The sequence below is a fragment of the Haplochromis burtoni genome, unplaced genomic scaffold, assembly GCF_018398535.1.
Source record: "Haplochromis burtoni strain Fernald_Lab_line unplaced genomic scaffold, NCSU_Asbu1 Contig_545, whole genome shotgun sequence".
Taxonomy (NCBI): Eukaryota; Metazoa; Chordata; class Actinopteri; order Cichliformes; family Cichlidae; genus Haplochromis; species Haplochromis burtoni.
This window is the reverse complement of record NW_024582906.1, coordinates 58,257-78,352: the sequence shown is the minus strand read 5'-3', so window position 1 is coordinate 78,352 and position 20,096 is coordinate 58,257. Positions and strand designations below refer to the sequence as shown.

General features: G+C 39.0%; 1 protein-coding gene across 1 annotated transcript in view; it reads right to left on the bottom strand.

The window, feature by feature from the left end:
* The window catches only part of anpepa (alanyl (membrane) aminopeptidase a), a 22,707-nt gene extending 2,671 nt beyond the window's left edge, over positions 1 to 20,036 (bottom strand). The window contains exons 1-18 of the mRNA XM_005947663.2: positions 16,719 to 20,036; positions 14,357 to 14,499; positions 14,086 to 14,234; positions 13,810 to 13,930; positions 13,102 to 13,256; positions 12,735 to 12,848; positions 12,498 to 12,641; positions 12,347 to 12,412; positions 10,352 to 10,417; positions 9,792 to 9,958; positions 9,194 to 9,276; positions 8,279 to 8,412; positions 7,233 to 7,288; positions 5,993 to 6,140; positions 5,719 to 5,810; positions 4,085 to 4,195; positions 1,687 to 1,854; positions 1,428 to 1,568 (exon numbers count right to left, since the gene is read on the bottom strand). Coding sequence (XP_005947725.1) covers positions 1,428 to 1,568; positions 1,687 to 1,854; positions 4,085 to 4,195; positions 5,719 to 5,810; positions 5,993 to 6,140; positions 7,233 to 7,288; positions 8,279 to 8,412; positions 9,194 to 9,276; positions 9,792 to 9,958; positions 10,352 to 10,417; positions 12,347 to 12,412; positions 12,498 to 12,641; positions 12,735 to 12,848; positions 13,102 to 13,256; positions 13,810 to 13,930; positions 14,086 to 14,234; positions 14,357 to 14,499; positions 16,719 to 17,347 — 2,687 coding nt within the window. The 5' untranslated portion in view covers positions 17,348 to 20,036. The remainder of the gene's footprint in view (positions 1 to 1,427; positions 1,569 to 1,686; positions 1,855 to 4,084; positions 4,196 to 5,718; positions 5,811 to 5,992; positions 6,141 to 7,232; positions 7,289 to 8,278; positions 8,413 to 9,193; positions 9,277 to 9,791; positions 9,959 to 10,351; positions 10,418 to 12,346; positions 12,413 to 12,497; positions 12,642 to 12,734; positions 12,849 to 13,101; positions 13,257 to 13,809; positions 13,931 to 14,085; positions 14,235 to 14,356; positions 14,500 to 16,718) is intronic.
* Positions 20,037 to 20,096: the final 60 nt, after the last annotated feature.

Sequence of the window (20,096 nt, the reverse complement as noted above, 5' to 3'; positions counted from 1 at the left end):
CCCGCCCTTTAATTATACTGTGATACAGTTTATTTTAACTTCCTGGTAACAGCACAAACAGGAGAGGTAATGATAAGAAGTGATTAAATAACAGGACCTTTGCACTTGATGACACAGTGCAGGGATTTTTATAGTCGACTGTTTATAAATGCCTGATTTTTTTATGGCCGAGCTAGTTTGTTCACAGGTCACTAAAAGTGCTCTATAAACATCTGGCCCCTGAACCAGCCGAGGTCCTCGACTCTCTGTGATGAAGCAGCAAATATGTCTCCTCAGCGCATAAAGCAGAAGCCAAAACATAATTGAGAAACATGTGGTGGCGCCATATAACCCCAAGCCCTCGCCATATTTTCATTTTCAACCAAAAACTGGTAACATTACTCTGTTAGTTCAGTTTTGGTCTCCACCCAATCCTGAAAAAATATTGTAGTTATCTTGACACTGTTGGCTTGTTTCTTAGCAAAACTTGTACTGTTAATGGTTTTTTTTTTGCTCTTCATTAGCTTCAAGTCACTCAAGCAACTACATTTCCCCTGTGGACACCAATAAAGATTTCTCTTATCTAGTCTTGGTTAGTCTGTTTGATGCTGGCAAGTGGGTTGAAGACACAGCTGAGACTGAATGAACATGTCGAATTCAGGAGGAAAAACCTGAAACCACGACCTAAAACAGGCTACACGTTTTCTCAAAGGCAGGTCATTTTTTGGCTGAAAACTTATGGCCTTCAAACTGCACTCAAGAAGGCCATCGTAGATAAACAGATCTAAAAAGGAGATAATATTTAATCACATTAAACTTAGAGCCATAAGGTCAATGCAGACACCACAAGATCATATCCACACAAAGCCAGGTAATCCCATATATGGATATTTTCTTTTTGCATTGACCCTCCTGTTAAATAGTTAGAAACATAGCTACCAATGGTTGCAACAGTGCTGCATTTTATTGTCTTCTTGAACTAAATCAATAGAAGGGGAAAAAAAGAAAAACGCTGCTGTGGGTTGGTTGTTTTTGTTGCTTTGTGCCAACACCATTGAAATATACTCGCAATTCTACAACAGGAAGCCACTGAGCAAATTCACATTTTTACAAGCCAGCTGAAATGAGGTCATACTGCCAAAAACTGAGCTCATCCAGAGTTTTCACACATCTAACTGGGGTGTTATGGAAACTCCTCCACCTTTATAAGTGTATGTTCTGAGGTAAGCCATGAATTCTTAAACTCCTTGTAAATTTGTTGGAATAAAAAGGCTAAATAAACACTCATCACTGAAGGAAATGTGACCTATCATCAACCTCAACCCAAGAATACTGGCATCATGTATGTTTGTCTAATCCACAGTGCAAAAGAGATGACTCAGAAACTGAGATGGCATCTGTAAAAACCAATATGAGAGGGACTAAAAGCAGTTTAAATAGCAACCTACCCTTGGCTGACGTAGTCCCAGTTTGCTCTGATAAAGTTCCAGGCCAGCGCCTGCCCCGCTGAGTTCTGGGCTATGTAGTAAATTGTAGAAGCGACGTCCATCAGACGTATCTTCTCAGGGTCCAAAGTGTAATCAAGGTATCTGCAAGATAAGGAAGGCTCTTACTGGAAACCTAATGAATAAAACCCATGTGTATTGGGAACTGCTTTATTAAAACAGTTTACACATGTGGCATACACTTTAGGATTTTATGCTTTACCTGCTGAGCAACCAGATCTTCTTGGTGCAGGACAGAGCACGACGGAGCTGCTCTTTCTCCGAGGTGTTGCTGGAGGTCTGATACATGTCCCAGGCAAATTCCCACTCTTCCTTCTCACCAGCAGCCACAGCTTGGCAGTAGATTTCAGACCGCAGGTTTGGGTGGATGCTGAATCACACACACACACTTTATTTTTCCTATTTCAGGACCATCTAATTTTCACATTTTTTTCTTTGTGCTGGACGGCTGACATCACATGTTTTTGCTTCAGAAGGAATCTCATCAGCAGTATAAGAAAAAACTCTACCCGCCAAAATAAAATGCAGTCCATTATACTTTATAGAAATGGCTCATCAGTATAGTAGACTGTGACCATTGTCAGTTTATGTATGTGGTTTATATATCGATGTTTACAGAAGTCACAGAAAATGCTCAAATTATTGACGTTGTTGACAATTGAAAAAGAAGACATCCAATGGCATGGTCCAACATCTGCCCACCCATCAAAAATTCAATGAAAACACAACACTGCTAGATTTTTTAAGATTTGGAAAAGTCCATATGCTAAAAGAGAAAATGTCCCCTGATGTCTAAATTAGTTTGAAAAGTGAAATGATGTCCCATCCATCCAGGTTCTTAAGGACTTCTTCAACTTGTGTTATTGAGGTATCCTGGCAGAGCCGTAGAGACAGACAAATCACGAATCATGCTCATTTCCCTACCTCCACAAATACCACTGGTAGAGACGCCGTGCAGAGCAGCAGATTCAAACCTACAGCCTTCTGCTTTGCAGCAACTGTGCTAACCACTGCAGTAACATGCAGGCCAAGAATGCGGGAGCGATAAAGCAAATATAAACCACTTTGAGCTTTGGCTATTTAATTCTTTCTGATACAAAAAGCTGTTGTTATGGAACATGAAATCTATTAACTGGGATAAAATAATCTGAAGGCCATTTATTGATCTTGGAGGCACAGCTACATGCAAGACCTGTTTTAGCCTCTTTTATAGTCTATTTGTATCCCATCATAAATGTCTGAGTTGCATGATAAAGGAAATATGGTATTCATGTGTATCCACATCTGAATTATATTCCCATTTCATGTTCATGTTTTGCATGGTGAAAATATTTATTTCGACCTCTTGACTTTCAACACCCCCAGATTAAAAAGACAAAGTGTGCTTAGCGGTTTTACAGTAAGTGATTAAGTTGAGAGCTTAAGTGCTGGGTTCACTATACTGGAGTCATGAGTGTGAGACGAGTGTCTGTTTGTCTTTCTGCAGTCTTGCTTTTTAATATAGTGATATAGCAAAAGAAACTGACAGAATGTCTAAGTCTGACATAATTAAATCTAATTAAATCTCATTTTATCCTTGATGTACTCATTTTAGATTGAAGTTGTTGTCACATCTGGCAAAGTCAGACATATACACGGCCCAAGTGAGCATTTTTGGACAAAATAAAGGCTAAAGAATATAAAAGAATCCATGGATGTCAGACTTTGGTTACTATTCTGTGACTTCTCTGAAGATGATTTTGATTTTCTTGAACACAAGATAACAAATCCAGAATATGCCCCCCCCCACCCCGCCCTAATTTATAATGTGTATACAGTATAACATGGAGCATACATATCCACACAGTATTGCAGTCAAGCACAAAGGCATTTCCACATTGAAGTAACAAGCACATGCAGTGAACGTATTTAACTGTAAATAAAAGATAGACGTACCCTCAAAGCTTGTTGTATAGGAAATCGAAGGTCCTACAAATATTACAGAGAAAACCCCAGCGATCAGACAATCCCTTATGAACAAACACGTGGAAACATGGAAGGAAGAACTCCTTTTTTTACAGGAAGACACCTCCATCAGAAGCAGGCTTGGAGAGGGGCAGCTATTTACTGCAACCAGTTTGGGGTTGAGAGAATACACTGTCTGCTTTACCCCGACACTGCAGATGAGTGTCGTGTTGTTCCTTAGGTTCTTAGTCAGATCCACGCCTCAAGGTCCCTAACCAATTAGTGATGTCATTGTGGCTACGTCCATCCTTTATATACAGTCTTAGTCCCAATTTTTTAAAGTTGCACTTGGAAACTTTTCAAAAATGCAAGCTGTAAGCGCACCAGAGCACTTGTTTGGGAAAAGATGTTGGAATTGAAAATTAGAGTGAGATTGCTTGAAAATCCCACCAAGTGCAGCTTTACCAACATCCACAATGCACAGATACCAACAACTGACATGAAAGAGGGATTAGATTACACATACCTTTACTAAATCATTACCGGAGAGCAAAGCTACAGAATATATGGAAAGCTAATACAGTTAGATGATCATTGGATAATTCCAGAAAGTGTGACACAGAAAACAAAGATACTTATTCTAGAAAAGTCCACACCTGTTGGTATTGTTGCTCTCCATCCAGGCGGCATACTTCTGCTTAGCCATCTCTACGCATTCTGGTAGTCCATTGGAACATGCCAGCTTTATGGCTAAGAGCTGGGTGTACCTTAGGATGAAACAACATTTTGTATGATAAATGCAAAGGTATGAAATGCCAGAGTGTTTCCAAATATGAGAATAATTTGGAGACAGGAGTTTTTTAACCCTTAAATGGACTCTTACTACTCATCTAACACTGACAGTTCTCTAACGAATTGTTTTACCAATGGTTTTGAAACCGAGAGGGCCTACGCGTTCATTGAAAGCTTCCAGTTTCTTTCTTTTATGTCATCTTTTGGTAGCACTTTGTGGTCTAGCCATACAGCCAGTGACTGCTCAGCATTTACCTGGTAAATGTTTCTAACTTGGGGCGTAATTTTCAGCAGCTGAATGTACTCTTAGTGACACTTAAAGTGCAGTTACAGAAGAATAAATGACTAACAAGTGGCAATTTCTAAGGAAAGGTGAAAATGATACCACTAAGACTAATTCTACCCTCATTATCACGTCGACCTATAATGCCATATTGTTGTGCCACATAAACAAAGATTAATTATCAAATAATCAGTTTACAGTTTATCATTCTTACTTCCAGCTCTACAGTTTTATTCTTTTTGGGGTATGAAAAAGGATGGCGAGCCAATGAACTGCTAGGAGCAGGACTCATTCTGCGATTGAAGCTTCCACTGGTTGGGTAGGAAGCTATCAAAGACGACGCTCTGTCCCCATTTTCCAAATACACTGATTTCTGCAATCATACACACCATTCCCCTCATTTGTGGACAATAGCGCTTGGACATCTCTCATGGACATTCAGACAAAACTCACGGCCTTCAGTGTGGATCAGTGGATTTGATGTTAACATGTGTTATTTATGGGGAACTGTTTTTTGAGAATCTGTATTGCTTGGTATAAGCCAGAAGAATTTGCTTAGTTGTCTTTGTGCACCCCCACTGGGTTTTTGATTAATTGAATAGCTGCAGCAGGAGTGATTATTTAAGTTTTCCTTTTCTTTTCTTGTTATTTTTCTTTGGGGTTTGGTTAAATACATGGTACCTGCAAAAGCATTTTTGTGTTGTGTGTATTTATTAATTACTGCCCATCAGCTCCAGTAGCATTCCTAAATCTTCTGATTAATAATAACCATAATATTTCACTCAATACCTAGCCTGTATTAATTCATTAGCGCTTCATCAGTGTTATATATACGTTACTAGAACAGTCCAGTTAACAGATATCCCCACTCTTTCTTTCTGAGACCTGTGTTTTTTGATGAAGTCATTATTTGAAACCTTGGCCGTGTTTAACATGAACATCCACCCCTGCAACAGTTTATATGAGATAAAAGCAGACCACTTTAAATGATCCTTGATGACACGAGAACTGCTTCCTTTAAAACGACACTCACAGTCCACACCACACATCTGTTACAGCACAAAGGCAAAAATACAAACTCACACATCTGCTTTTTATTAGCACCTTTGGACTCGAGTGTGATTTTATGAACCGTAAACTACATGCAAGCATGTGTAAATCTGTTGACGATTAACTCAGGATGAATTCCGTCTTAAAAATAAAGATCTTACTTACTGTAAGGAGTGATCGTTCTGTGGGACGCGGTCATCGTCCGTGTCGTTTTTGAAGACGTTATACAGCTCTCTAACCTGTTCCCGCAGGTATGTCTGCAGGAAGAGACGGCAGAGTTTCGGCAATGTATACAATATTTTCTGCACATTGTTCCAATTATTGAACATCAACAAAATCAGAAGATCACATTAAGCCTGTTAAATATAATAATATAAGACATCAAGGTTTTGTTTTTTTAAAGAAATACGTACAACTAGTGAAAACAGATGACAGATACCTGCATGGGTCCATACACCTCAGAGCGGTCAAACATGAGGATGAAGTACTCGAGATTCCTGACCGCTGACTCCCAGGGAAGAAACTCGGTCTCTTTTGTGAGGAAAAGGGTTGAATTCAGAGCCAGAGTCACGTTGACAAGTTTAGCCCTGATTAGAACAAGAGTGAGATCTCAGTCAGTACAGCCATTTATTCAAAATTCACAAAAAAGCAATATTGGAGCATCCACACACCGCCTGTGCTTTAGCCATTTTTATTTATACAACCTCCAATGGGACTGCTTCTACAATCACATTTTCTTACAGCTAAATGTTATGAAAAAATTAAGTCTCCACAATTTGGTTGGGACGTCTTTGGTTAGCATCAGATCAAATGGAAAATGTTTTTTTTTTAGAAATACTGCAGCGGCAAAATGTCTCAGACTTTATTTAAAGTGCCCGCTGTGACTTGTCGGGATTTGCCTGTTTAATAATTGGCTCTAACAAAACTCAACCCTATCCTGGACAGATGACCGGATGAGTAAAATAATGATGGCTGACAAATGTTGTTGTCTAAAGAAAATTATCTATTTGCATTTAACTCTCTGAGGTATGAGTTGAAATCACTGGCATGTCTAACCCTGAGTTTTGGAGAAAAACAAAAGGGCATTTTTGGGGGGAAAATGTAAGTAATGCCTGTAAGTTACAAGGATTTTTTATTTTTTACCCCGACTGCCAAGACTTTGGAGAACAGTAGGGTTAGAGCTGGGGATAACACCGATCATAACAAGAGCTCACAGGGTTAATGTCCAGCTAGCTGCAATAAGCAGCAGGGTGTCAATAGCGTGTGTTAGCTCTGTGATAGCGTGTCAGCCTGTCCAGGGTGTAGCCTACCATGACAGGCTCCAGCTAATCCAATATCTCAATAAACACATATAATATACTTCATTATCTCAAATAAATGCCTTCTCTAGAAACTGGAGCAAAGTAGCCACGTTCTTTGGTAAAATAAATGTCAAATAACATTTAATAATGGCTGTTTGGTTTGGAAGGGGGTTTGTGACTAATACTGAAAGAACAAGAGAGTTTTTCAAAAGGCCAGATCTAAATATTCAGCAAACCACTGCCTGATGCAAAGCTGCATGTTAAGTTAAGTGGACTTCTTAATGACGTTCTAGTTTCCTCTTATCGCTTAACATATCTAATATATTAATAGCACAGCATTATTATTTTTTTATTAAATGAACAGGTCACAGTCAGTACCTTGCCAAGTTAAATGCGTCATCAATAAGCTGCCCTCTGTTCAACAGCGGGATACTCTGGAAAAACACAAGAGTTTCAAAGTTAGAGAGCCACCGAGCGCTACTTCTTTCTTACCTGGGAGCTGCCATTTTAAAGTTAAAGACTTTAAAGGTTACTGAACGTGACTTTCCTTGCCATCTGATTCCCACCCACTAACCTGGAATTCTCTACTCCTGCTATCCCGTGTTTGTCCACAAAATTATTCTCCCTCCACCATTTGTTTTGTTCCCCAATCAGTGTCATAGGGAATTCAGGTATGTTTATGACAAGTGTTTAAGAGGAGTTGCCTTAGTCAGTGTGTGCTTTGTAGCAGAAACTGTAACAATAGTAACCCTTGCCCCGTTCGTTGCACTGGATGGAAAGTCACAGGCGTTAAGAAAGCTTTCTTTCTCTGCACCGCGAATTATTGATGACAGAACGTGAACAACTGAGTGGCAGATCAACCAGCCAAACAATCCGTGAACATGGTGACGACATTGCTGATACAACGACAGACTGGTACATCCAGAAAAAAGCAGGTTAGTTGTAAAAGTTATACGTGAGGCACAAGTAAGGCCTTTTTTGTGTAACTCAGGATCTACGACGACAAATGTTCGCTTTGAAGGATTGAGTTAACCTCTGAGCTTTTGGTTCAAGGCCAATTCTTGGTCTGGTCTACTTTGTTCAAACAGCATCTCTGGCTTACCCTCCAACACAATCTATCAAACTTCACTGTGTAATAAAGGAAGCAAACTTGGATGCTTTTATTGTTGCTCTTTAAAGCCTCTAGAAAACCTTTGCAGTCCAATGAATCTGCCTTCGACAATAAGTTATTTCTCTTCAATATAACCTTGTCAGTTTATATAAATGTTATTAGATTTTATTTTGATAATCAACCAATAACTCACAAAATCCCTGCATTTATTGCCTGGGATGGAACAAAGAAGCTTCAGAAGATAAGATGTCGTAATATTTCCAGTAAAAATCACCCAGTAAAATGTGTAAAACTGGAGTGGCCCAGTACTTACATGCCGATTCTTCTGCAGCTGAGCTAGAAGGCGTTCCCAGTTCTCTGGATTGTAATTGACTCTGTAGTATCCGATGCAGTTGATATTTGCCAGGATCCATTCACCATTCTTAGCTATGAAAGCTTCTTTGTTTACTGTTCACGAGACATCAATTAGTTGAAAATGTGTTAAATTTATTTGCGAGTGAGTAAAATGAAGCACTTGAATGGAGAAAAAGGAAACTTGACAGAGACTGAGACGAGACTTAAGAAGTAAAAACATGAAGACAACCAAACTGAAAGCAGATGCACTGTGTGCAGTCATTTTGCTTCTCCCAGATGTTTTTGTATCTCCGTTTTTTGGTTCGTATATCTTTGATGTCATTTTTGCAACTCTTTTACTCTTTGTGATAAATTCCCATTAACGCTTCCTTTTGTTCTGTATTTTTTCACGGACACATCAGGTGGCATTTGGGATTCGCATCTGTTTATCTGTAGTTGTTTTGATGCTTTTTTGTGTCTTGAAAGTCAGTTTGTATGATTAACTATTCTGACACTGTATGTGTTTGCAACATTACATGCACAAATGTCATTCAAATTCAGCAACACTAAGGATGATTAACGATGTATGTGATTAATGGTTTTCTATGCCTCCTAAAATATATGCAAAACATTTCTTTGGCCAATTTTTATTTTTGTGCATTTAAAGAAAATTCCATTCCAGGAATATCTAAAGCCTTTGTAGCTGATTTAAGAACTTTTGGGGCAAATAAACATTTCACTGAAAAATCTTGTGTTTTTTTTGTTTGTTTGTTTTTTTAACCAGTGGCTTGATTATGTCTCATCCCACATTAATAATAAAATAAAACATTATTCTGGTTCCCTTTGAAACAGAAGATGTAAAATAAAAAATACTTTGTGTTCTCCTGCATCTTACCTGGCTTGTTGTTATACAAATACACTTTCTCGAATTTAGACGACGCATTTGAGATGAACTCAATCTCCACTGTCCATGAATTGCTAAACAGAAAAAGAACAGGTAGATCTTACACTGGATGTAGTTTCACATGCCCCAGAAAATAAAGTGAGCAATAATTGTGAGTTTTACAGACTTTTTAAAGCTCACAAACTGAAAAGAAGCATTTTAGAGACAAAAACATGAGCATGAAATCTATTTTCCTTTGTGATAACCTAATCTGTGCCACTACCATGCCAGAGTCTCCAGGATCTGGAGGTATCCCAGTCTGGACCCTGTATGATTCATCATGGCAGCATCATGGAGTTCGAAGGCAAAGGCGCATCCAAAAGCAATGAAATCAGTTGTGGCCCAATACTTTGTTAACGATGTGAGTTATTCATTGAATAACTTGACTTTTTACCACAGATGGTTATTTAATCTGTATTATCATTAAAAGTGGTGCAAAATGTTAACTCAAGCTAGATGATTTTATTACAGATTTGTCTAGGCTGGAAAAAAAATAGTTGGTTTACACAAAGTTAGGTCAAGTTTGTAGAAAGATGTGGAAGACACCTACGAGGAATTGGCAGAGTTATTGAAGAGAAACTGCTTCTGGTAGACTTGTCCATTGGTAGTGTTGATGGTAATGACAGGATAGCCACTTTGGGTGGTCCAAGGGTTCATGAATCCAGCGATGTCATCAGTGTTGCGGACAGCTTTGTTACCGCGGTTCTGATTCGCAGCCTGCCAACATTAAACAAGCCAATGAATATCTTTCCATGTGCAGTCCAAACCAGATGTATTTGTAAATATGATTTATGATAACTGAATTCATTAGTATCTGAACATTTTCGAACCCTTTGCTTTAAAAGAGCTAAATATACCACGCAGGTCTTTGCTTTCTAAAAGCTGCTGTTTGGCATTTTAATGTGCTAGCCATTGTTTTAAATTAAATGAGCTAAAACACAGACCAAAAACTATGATTTGTCCAAAATACTTAAAATCTGGGATAAATACAATGTTGTGATTAATCCTCAGGCAATGAAAGTGTGGGAATGATTTTGATGACAAGGCACGCATAGAGTAAGCAACAGAAATTTGGCAGAATAAAACAGCCTGGATAATTTATCATCTTACCATTTGTATATACTTCAAGAGGTCATCCTTTTCTACGTTTCCATATTGAAAGGCCTTGAGATACATCTATGAAATATATGAAAGCAGAGCAAATCAGAACGATTGAGTAACAGTGGACACAGTTGCATCAGGCACAAAAAAAGAATTATTTTCCCGTGGAGCTGTTGGAATAAGAGCTGGGTGAAAAGATTCAATTGCAGCTGTGAGCAGTTGGACCTGAGGGAGATGTGATGTTGTAATAAATCTCTGAGTAAAAAACGTTTTAGTTTTTCCTTGTTTTTTTGTTTGTTTTGTTTTTAGTCTTCTGCCCGGATACACGTGAACATTCACAATGAGTTTGGTGTGTTACAAAAATGAAGGTTTGAACAGACGTTTAGCCTCTTCCTTGTATATCTGACAAGGAAAACACAACACCCTTATTCATTTTGCATGAGGCAGTGGAAAACACAAGTGGACAAAAACTGCGTGCCTTCCCCATTTCTGCAGACACGAACCAGATGTTGGAATGCTTTCGTTCAGAGCAGCACTGAGGGCTTTATTTTCAACATGTTCGATTTGGATGTATGACAGAAGCTGGTGTCTATTGATGGTAAAAAAAAAAAAAGTTAACCTCTTCGAATACACCAGGTTACCTGCAACCTGTCGAGGGTTTGGGATTATTTTAGCCACATGATATACAGACAAGTTTTATGAAACTAGAAAGTGTTGCCTTTCAAATGAAGCCTGATCCATTTTGGAATTACAACTTTATGTTATTATTATTTTTTCGGTTGTTTCAAAAGTTTCCAAAGATCATTTTACACGACTAAACTGAAACAATACACAGCTGGATCAAAGACTGTATTCAAAGGATGGGCGTAACCACTGTGACACCACCCACTGGTTTTGGAGTGCAGATTGTGATGCCTTATTAGCATTTTGGCCACCACCGTGTCTTTTTTTCTTTTTTTAAATGCAGAAGTTACCATATTTGGATCAAAGGCTGGAGTGCTAAGTTATCAGCTAACACTTGCAAGCTTTGTTGCTAAGCTGCATTCATAAATTCCACCCATCTATTTTCTTCCAACATCAGAGTTGCAGGGGGGCTAAAGTGGCCCAGTTCAGTAAGTCAGACTAACAGGGATGACAGCTACAGTGGGACAAATCCTGATCCTGTGGACAAAAATTAGTGAGTTCATTTCGTAATGCCACAAGCTGTGGCTACGTAAGCCTATGTGTCACTATCTGGCACCAATTATGGCCAGCCAAATCTGCTCTTCCTTTCCATCCATCTCAAAAGCCTGTGAGGCGCTCAGAGTTTTGTAGCACACAGGGGACTTCACAAATGTTCCGTTTCCTTACATTTGCCAAGACTTTGGTTTCAAAAGCAAACAAGTTATATGCATATTAGATGAGATTTAATAGCTAATTAAAGCATCAAACGGTACGATTGCTACATCTGTGTCCTCTTTCAATATTGTCGTGGCTCCAGATACATGAGCCATGACATCATCAAAATGGTTGGATTTTCTCATGAAAACGTTTCCAGGATTCTGCATTTGGATTGTCTTGGCAGAAGTGAGTTTCAACTGCAGACTGGCAGTCAAGTGAAACCCTTTAGTTTTATTGTTTGTTTTTAAGTTTAAATGGTAAATGGCCTGTATTTGTATAGCGCTTTGCTCAGTCCTTGTTGGCCCGAAAGCACTTTACACTACATTCAGTCATCCACCCATTCACACACACATTCACACACTGGTGATGGCAGCTACATTGTAGCCACAGCCACCCTGGGGCGCACTGACAGAGGCGAGGCTGCCGGACACTGGCGCCACCGGGCCCTCTGTCCACCACTAGTAGGCAACGGGTGAAGTGTCTTGCCCAAGGACACAACGACCGAGACTGTCCAAGCCAGGGCTCGAACCGGCAACCTTCCGATTACAAGGCGAACTCCCAACTCTTGAGCCACGATCGTTTAAGCCTTGGGAAGGACCTGAAAGGAAAATCATTTTTGCTTACTTGGAGCCCTTTGTTGAAAACAACTTCTCCCACATGGTTTGCCAGCATTCTCAGCACAATTGCGCCCTAACAAAGTGAACACAGATTACATGTTCCTGTTAGTAGAAAACACACGGTGGCAAATTGTGTATTAACAGCTTTGACTAGCTACCTTGCTGTAGCTGATCGAATCAAACATTCCAAGGATGTGATCTGTCGTATTGATCTCTTTTGATGCAGGACTGAGAGGATGGGATGAGGCCAAAGCATCCTCTCTAAACGCATCGTGGAGATCATTCATGATAGATATTTCTTTCTGTAGAAAACAAACATGGACGAGACTGTAAGCTTAAACAATTTTGCCTGAGCATTTAGCAGAACTCCAGAGATATTGCAAGGCTGGACTTACTATATTGAACGTAGGCTCCACACTGTCCACAGCAATGTAAGATAGGTAGGTAGCAATGCCCTCATTCAGCCAAAGGTCGTTCCACCATTTCATTGTCACCTCATTTCCAAACCACTGCCAACAAAATAAAAATAAATCATTGCACAGGAAAGGTTGCATTGCTATTCCATATTGTTGTAAAAGTTGTAATAAACTTAAAAACAACTTCCTTAATCCAACACTGTGTTTCTTATCATGTGAAAATGTTGAATGATCTTTACTTTTGCTGCTAAAACCATATGTTTTGCTACTCCTGTCTGTGGTCTTAACAGGAAAATGACTCAGAGGACTGAAATCAGATGCTTTATTCGTTTTACTGCTCTCTAACCTGGTGTGCCAGTTCATGTGCAATGACAGTGGCAATATCTTCCTTGTGCAACAGGGAGGAGACTCCTTCCTGATAGAGCAGGAATCCTTCCTGGTATGTGATCAGTCCCCAGTTTTCCATCGCAGCAGGGTATAAGTCTGGCAGTGCAAGCTGGTCTAAGGAGATCACAAAGAAATGGACACAATTCTGTTCAAATCAGTTCAGTTCAGTTCAGTTCGGTCTATATAGCACCAATTCACAACAACATAATTTAAGGTGCTTCATATCAGAGCATAAAGACCCTTCAGTATTAAAAACCAGATTATCCCCAGTGAGACATGTATGAGCTACTCAATACAGTATTTTGATTAAGCAGTAAGTGATGCATCTAAAAATCAAAAACAGTACTTGTGAGCCATAAAATGTGGATAACAAGTCAAAGTGTGGGTTCAACACATTTGATTCATGGGAGTTTATATCCACAATAAAAGCAACATACTGAACAAAGACCATTTTGTGCGGGTGACCCCAAAAGTGAGCTGATAAAAGAAGAAGACTGAAATGTAAGTAGGTATAGTTTGGGAAGAGAGGCGCCTGGACTTCTTTAAGTTTCTTGAAGACGTTTCACCTCTCATCCGAGAAGTCCAGACACCTTTCTTTCCAAGCTGCTTAGACTAAAATGACCTGGATGACTGAGACCCTTCACAGATGTAAGTAGGTATAGTTTACCTATTTTTTCCATTGAATATTTCATTTCAAATTGGCTTTCGTAGAATCGAAGGAGCTTTCTGGCAATGTCACCGGCATAATCAGCGTGTCCTGCATTGATGGCTTCAGGACGAGCATACGTCTGCACAAGCAAAACACAGAAATGGCACTGAGTGGTAAAAATAGTAAAACCTCACTGGCTACTAGCCCCGTTTTGCTGACTTTCAAAGTGTACTGGCAAAAACAAAAACATCAATAACACTGCATCAGATTCATCCAGCAGGACATGTAGCCTACATTTATCTCCACGCGATCAGTATCAGAGCTTGGAGAGGTGATGGATTTGAAGCTGTCGTCGACCACTGCGAAGGCGAATAAGTAGGTGGACATCTTTGGTGTTGCTCTAAAGATAGTGTATTGCCATTCGTCATCTAAAATGTTGCTTTCTGAAAGAAGGGAGACAAGGAAATACATAATGAGGACATCTTTTACTCCTATTGTTAAAGTTAATGTTTGACTCCTCAGCAGGTGACCTATATCGCGTATTGACACAGGAACTTGTTTTTACCATAAGGGGCTGCATTTCCCAGAGCTCTGGTTTCTCGCCTGTGGATGATGGTCAATTTAAACACAGCCTTCATGTCTGGCTCATCGAAACAAGGAAACACTTTCCTGGCATCTGTTGGCTGCAGATTGGTGGCAGCAATGAATCTAAGCATACAGGGAATAGAGAGCGAGAGAGTGTTCAGGTCTCTTTTAATTGGATCAAAATGTCCCAACATATTTTTTATCATCGCTAACAGCTTTTACTGGTCTTTAACTATGATGTTGCTGCACTTTTTTGACTAATTTGTTACATTAATTGCAAGTGAATCATCTTGTGGCCATATTGTACCATTTAAAGAATGCACAATAACTTGTTAAAAACATTAATGAGTGAGAAATGGAAAAGACAGAGTGTAGCTGTTAACAACAACTGAGAAAAAGATATGTGTGTAACTATCTCAAGGTGTTCAATGTATAGGTGTTCATGTATGTTGGGTTTGGTTTGGTTAGGTTTTGGATGTGCCTGATTCTCACAAATTCATATGAGTATGAATGTGTAAAAACAAAAAGATGTGAGAGAGTTGTGAGCAGTACTCTTGTAAAAAAGAAAAAAGAAAAAGACGAAAGGATACATGAAGTACAAGTGTAGCGGTTGAAAAGTTGAGGTCCCCACCTGAACGGGCTGGTTACATGTATTAAATTATTGTCTTCACTGTAGAATAGTGCGTGATCAGAGGTTGTAAATGTGTAAACATATAAGTGTACAACTCTTTAAGTTCAATGTGAGACACCATATCCAAGAATCAAAAACTGAGAAGACAGAAAAACAATAAGCTACTTTTTTATTTTAAAAACTTCTTTGCTGCTTTATAGCTTCTTTTATTTTTAGAGTTTAATTTGACTTTTTTCCTCCCCTACATTTATTTGAAGCTACTGGTCTTTAGATTAAGATGCTATTGAAAAAAGATCTTTGGGATTATATTTATAAAAATCGTGAGCGTATTGCAGAATGATTGCTTTTACTTTGATACTGTTGCAAATTTTGCCTGTGTACTTCTTTTTACGGCACATTTTAAAGCCAGGACTTTTACTTGTAACTAAATACTTATTACACCACTGCAGGTGCAAGCACACATGTAACCAATCAGTGATGTTACCCTAGCGACGTGTTGTAAAAAACATTGATTATGAATGGATTATTTTACTATTATTATTACAGGTTTTTTCATTCTGAAAGATATTGTTTGTCCTTTCTGTTGGATACTTACTGGTTCCAGCTTAACTACATTTTGATTAGGCCTCATCTTAAGCTGTGTAAATCAGTTGAGCCAACTCAGTTTTATCAAAAGACAAAAATGTCCTGGCCACAGTTTCTGTAACTTTAATGCCAAAGTTCCACTGTGAATTATTTTTTATGGGTTTGTGCAACATCTAGGATAAGGGTACGATGAACAGTCAGTTTGGGTTATTGTTTTACATGTCAGATTAAAACTGACACAAAGAACTGCACGTCAGTGGAAAATAAATAGTGATTTGAAAAAATGTGGGATGCATCATTGTTATATTAGAAAATGACTTTGTGTTTGAGCTATCACTGTGTTTAGTCATCCAGATGACTCACTGTTTCTAAAAAACACTCAAGTTGAGAAATTAATTCACTGTGGAAACTTGAACATCTGTAACCTGATGGAATATTATTATGGCTTATTATGAATTATTACTGTTATTATGGCTGAGTGATAAAGTTTGTAAGCTTGTATAGATATTTTTTTCTCTCCTTTATATTAAAAGGGAATTACACTTTGAACAATGCTAAAAATCAAAAATAAGGCTTATATATTTACTTATTTAATCATTTAATATTTGGAGTTGCATCTTCTTGAAATATCGATTTAAGAAATTATTTAATTATGTATTTTTCTTAATATAACTTTGACTTTTTTCAGTTTGTATTTAGCATCCGGCCTTTATGTCATTTTCCTTGAAACCTTTCCAAATATTTTTCCCTTAATAGTTTTCTTATAAAAAAAACAAACACTTAAATTTTGTATTTATTTTTCACTCCAGAAAAAATTGGAATCTTGAAATCCTAAAATTAGCATTAAATACAGAATACTTACATAACTTTCATAGATTTCAGATAAAAAAAAATTAAATATAGATTTAATTTAATATAGATTATTTTTCCAACTGGAATAAACACGACCACATTTCTTTCACTTTCTCAGAAACCCTCTAAGCTCTAATTGCCGATTATTGTACGGAATACCATAAACTTTAAAGTTGCAGTAATGAAAAGCTCTGAAATTGTTTTAGAAACTCCAAATTCAACAAATAATTAAATGTATTGATATATATTCTATACGCAGAGCTTTTATACGTACCTGTCCGCATTTGGATCATCTACACTTTCATAGTCAAAGATACCATCAGTATATCTGCTTAGATACAGTGCTTCCAGATTATCCGAGACTTCGCCGTGGAAAGACAAAAACAAAGAGTAGTTCCCTCCTGTCTCCAAGGGATCCATCAATTCGAGCTCGAGGAAGTCACTTTCATCATCGTGGTGTTTCATTCCAGACACTTTAATATTCCTTTTTGTATTTTCGTTCAACACCACCGGCGAGGACACGTTCAGGTATCTGCTGTTGAGAAAGATGCTCATCGTCTTTTGGGCACATTGAAAGTGGACAGTCGAGTTTCCCGTGAAGATCATGGTCTGGTTCGGAGTGGTGATGTTGGGATTGGAGCCGTTCCCCTCCTCTATGATTTTAGTGTAGAGGTGAACTGCGAGTACAATATCGTACTTCTGAGGTACCAAGCTCTTCGGCAGCCGCATGTTTGGCGGTGGGGCCATGGTGGTGGGTGGCAGGGTTGGAGGTGGCGTCATGGTAATGTTTTGGGTCTGAGCCTTGAACAGAATAATCATGGTGAACATGCCGCCGATGGAAGAGACGGTCAGAACACCAAAGGCGATGGCGATAGCCTTCGACGTTCCAAACTTCAGTGGCATTGTAGCTGCTTCTTTTGGTCTGTCCTGCTGCTTGCCTGGTAGAGATGATTCCCTGAGTCAGTCTGCCTCTGGTCTGTGCTGTCTGATCTGTTCACAGGCATGTAACCTCCCTCCAATAAACAGGGCTTGGCCTTAGCAATTAAGGGTCTGTACTTGGATTAAGCATTAACTTTGACACTGCCAAAGGAGCAAAGAGTACACATTGCAGTGTGAAGAGGGCGATGTTCACTGTAAATAATCAGTCAGATTGTGTTCCCAAACATCTGGAGGTGGTTACTGCGGTCATGCCACTAATGCTGGGGTTAGGTAAACCGCAAGTCCTCACACTGCACTCTCCTACCCCATCCCACACTTCCTCACATTCCCTTTCTGTGAACACTCCTCAAACCATCACAATCACACACAAACACCCCCGGGCACAACAAAATCCTCAGTGGGGAACACATCCAGCATCGCCGCTTTTGATTGTAAGAGGTGTTCAAAGTTTCAAAATGCAGCTGTTCTTCCTTAAATTTCTGCAAGCAAGTCTCTGCAGCAGGAGGGGTCCAAGGGTTCTTATCTAAACAGAGACCATGCAAGTCTCTCCACCAAGACGGTATATAAAGAGAGGACTGCTGAGTGGGCTGAATAAAACAGAAGAAAAAAAGAGGAGGAGAACATAGACCGTAGTGATTGGTACATCACTAAACTTCCTGGAAAGCTCCAACCGCGGGTAACGACGACCACCGTGACCACTGTGCACATATTCTTCATCTCAGGAGAGGAAAGAGGAGGGAGACTAATAGGCAAAATGGGAATAATGCAGGAAAAGAGGGCCGGAGTTGGAAGTGTTGCTGGTTATTTGTACTGAGAACAGATGTTGCTGTTGGAGGGTCAAGGTGGTCAAATCATCCTGAGCATATTGATAACACTGGAGACCAACCATCAGCGCCCTGAGGCCAAAGTCAGGTGGATGAGCAGCTGAGGCAGCAAGGCCACATTCCTGTTCACATTAAAACTACATCAACATCGGATACCAAAGCAAATAAAGACCCCAGCAACAATAAAACAAGTAAACCCAAAAACTCAACTGTCATTTTTATTATGTGAGACAAGTGAACCAGATGTTATAACATCTGCCTGAATGTCACAGGTTTCTGCTCTTACGTTCAAGATTTACTCCTTAGAAAGGAAGAGGTAGGTCATCAGTTTCATAATGCATTTAATTTGGATTGATGCGTGCAAGCGAGGCAGCAACAGGAACTTTCACGTGTCAATACAGAGCACAACTCTTTTGGAAGAAATCTGTGAAATGTCAACCAGATTTCTCACTACAAGCACTCTCGCGTATATACACACACATTCTCTCAAGGATATTTGGTTTAAAAAAAACAAGCTTTAATTAAATTACCAAGATTTTTGCACTCATAAACGCTCTGAAGGCCCAATCCATCACACAGCTGGGGTTAGGTCTAACTCTAATTCTGTAGTATCTGGAGAGAGAAAAAGGCACGTTATAGGTGGAAAATACATCATTTTATGCGTGTTACAACTTACAACGACTAAATTGTAACAAAAATTCTGATAACCACAGGGTAAGAGCTGCTGATGGTCTTAAAGAGTTATGTAGAAGGAAAAATGTAAAAATCATCTGCTTCAGTCTCATAAGCAGCTACAAAGACCTTTCTTACTTTTACTCTGCATTTGTCCAGTTGAAACACATTCAGATTATAACTGCAACTTGGATCTAAATCAGACCGTGTTACAGGTAATCAAGGCAAAATCTTGGTAATTTTACATTGTTCAGGAGCATTTTCTTTCAGCCATTAAAAACAAAAAAACAAAACAAAAAAACAGGAGCCCATCAGGTAAACCACCAGTTACACCAGTGCAGGCTTAAACAGGGCAAATCTTTGATAATAAGGACCTCTGCTGACAAGAAGGGTAACTGCAAGTGCATTAACTCGACTGTCTCTGCTGTCACAAGCAGACAAATGAAGCTGAAAACAAAACAAACAAACAAAAAAAAAACCCAGCTGGAATTTGACTTGAAATAATCAGCCTTTTGTGACAGCAAAGGAAATGTGCAAAAAGTTTCGAGACATCAGAAGCTGACTAATTTTAAAGACGGGCAGGTTAAAGTTTGCTGAAACTCATTAGCTCCCTCTTCAGACAAACACATTTACATGATGCACATCAACAATAAACCTGCCCACAGAGGGGGCACTCGAGATTAAAATAATGTGGCCCAGCACTGGAATGAACTGTTTCTGCATTCCGGGCAGCCTGTGATCGGAATTACACCAGCTTAACGAAAGCAATCAGCAGCCGAGTCAGAGCAGTCACACCGAAACAGCTGATGGTCTTCAGCTGCTTTTTTAGGAAGAAGAGCTTCACGTTGGCATTTTTGGTCCTGCACCACGTCTCCCACACACTCTTACCCATTTACTGCATTCATACACGGATCTCATGTGTTCATCTGTGCAATTCTCTAGCAAAAGACTCGATGCGTCTTCCGTTTGAGTTAGTAATCGACGCTAATAAATACAACCGAATTCAAGGAACGACTGAGTACAAAATACAGTACAATAACCATCTGCTTTCTACAGTGGAGGAAATATGCTGGTAATCTGATGCTGAGAATAAAGGCAAAGTAATGTACAAACTCTTTAAAATAAAATTTAAAGAAAAATAGAATAAAAAAAATCAATATATATATATAATATATATATATATATATAATATATATATATATATGTGTGTGTACATA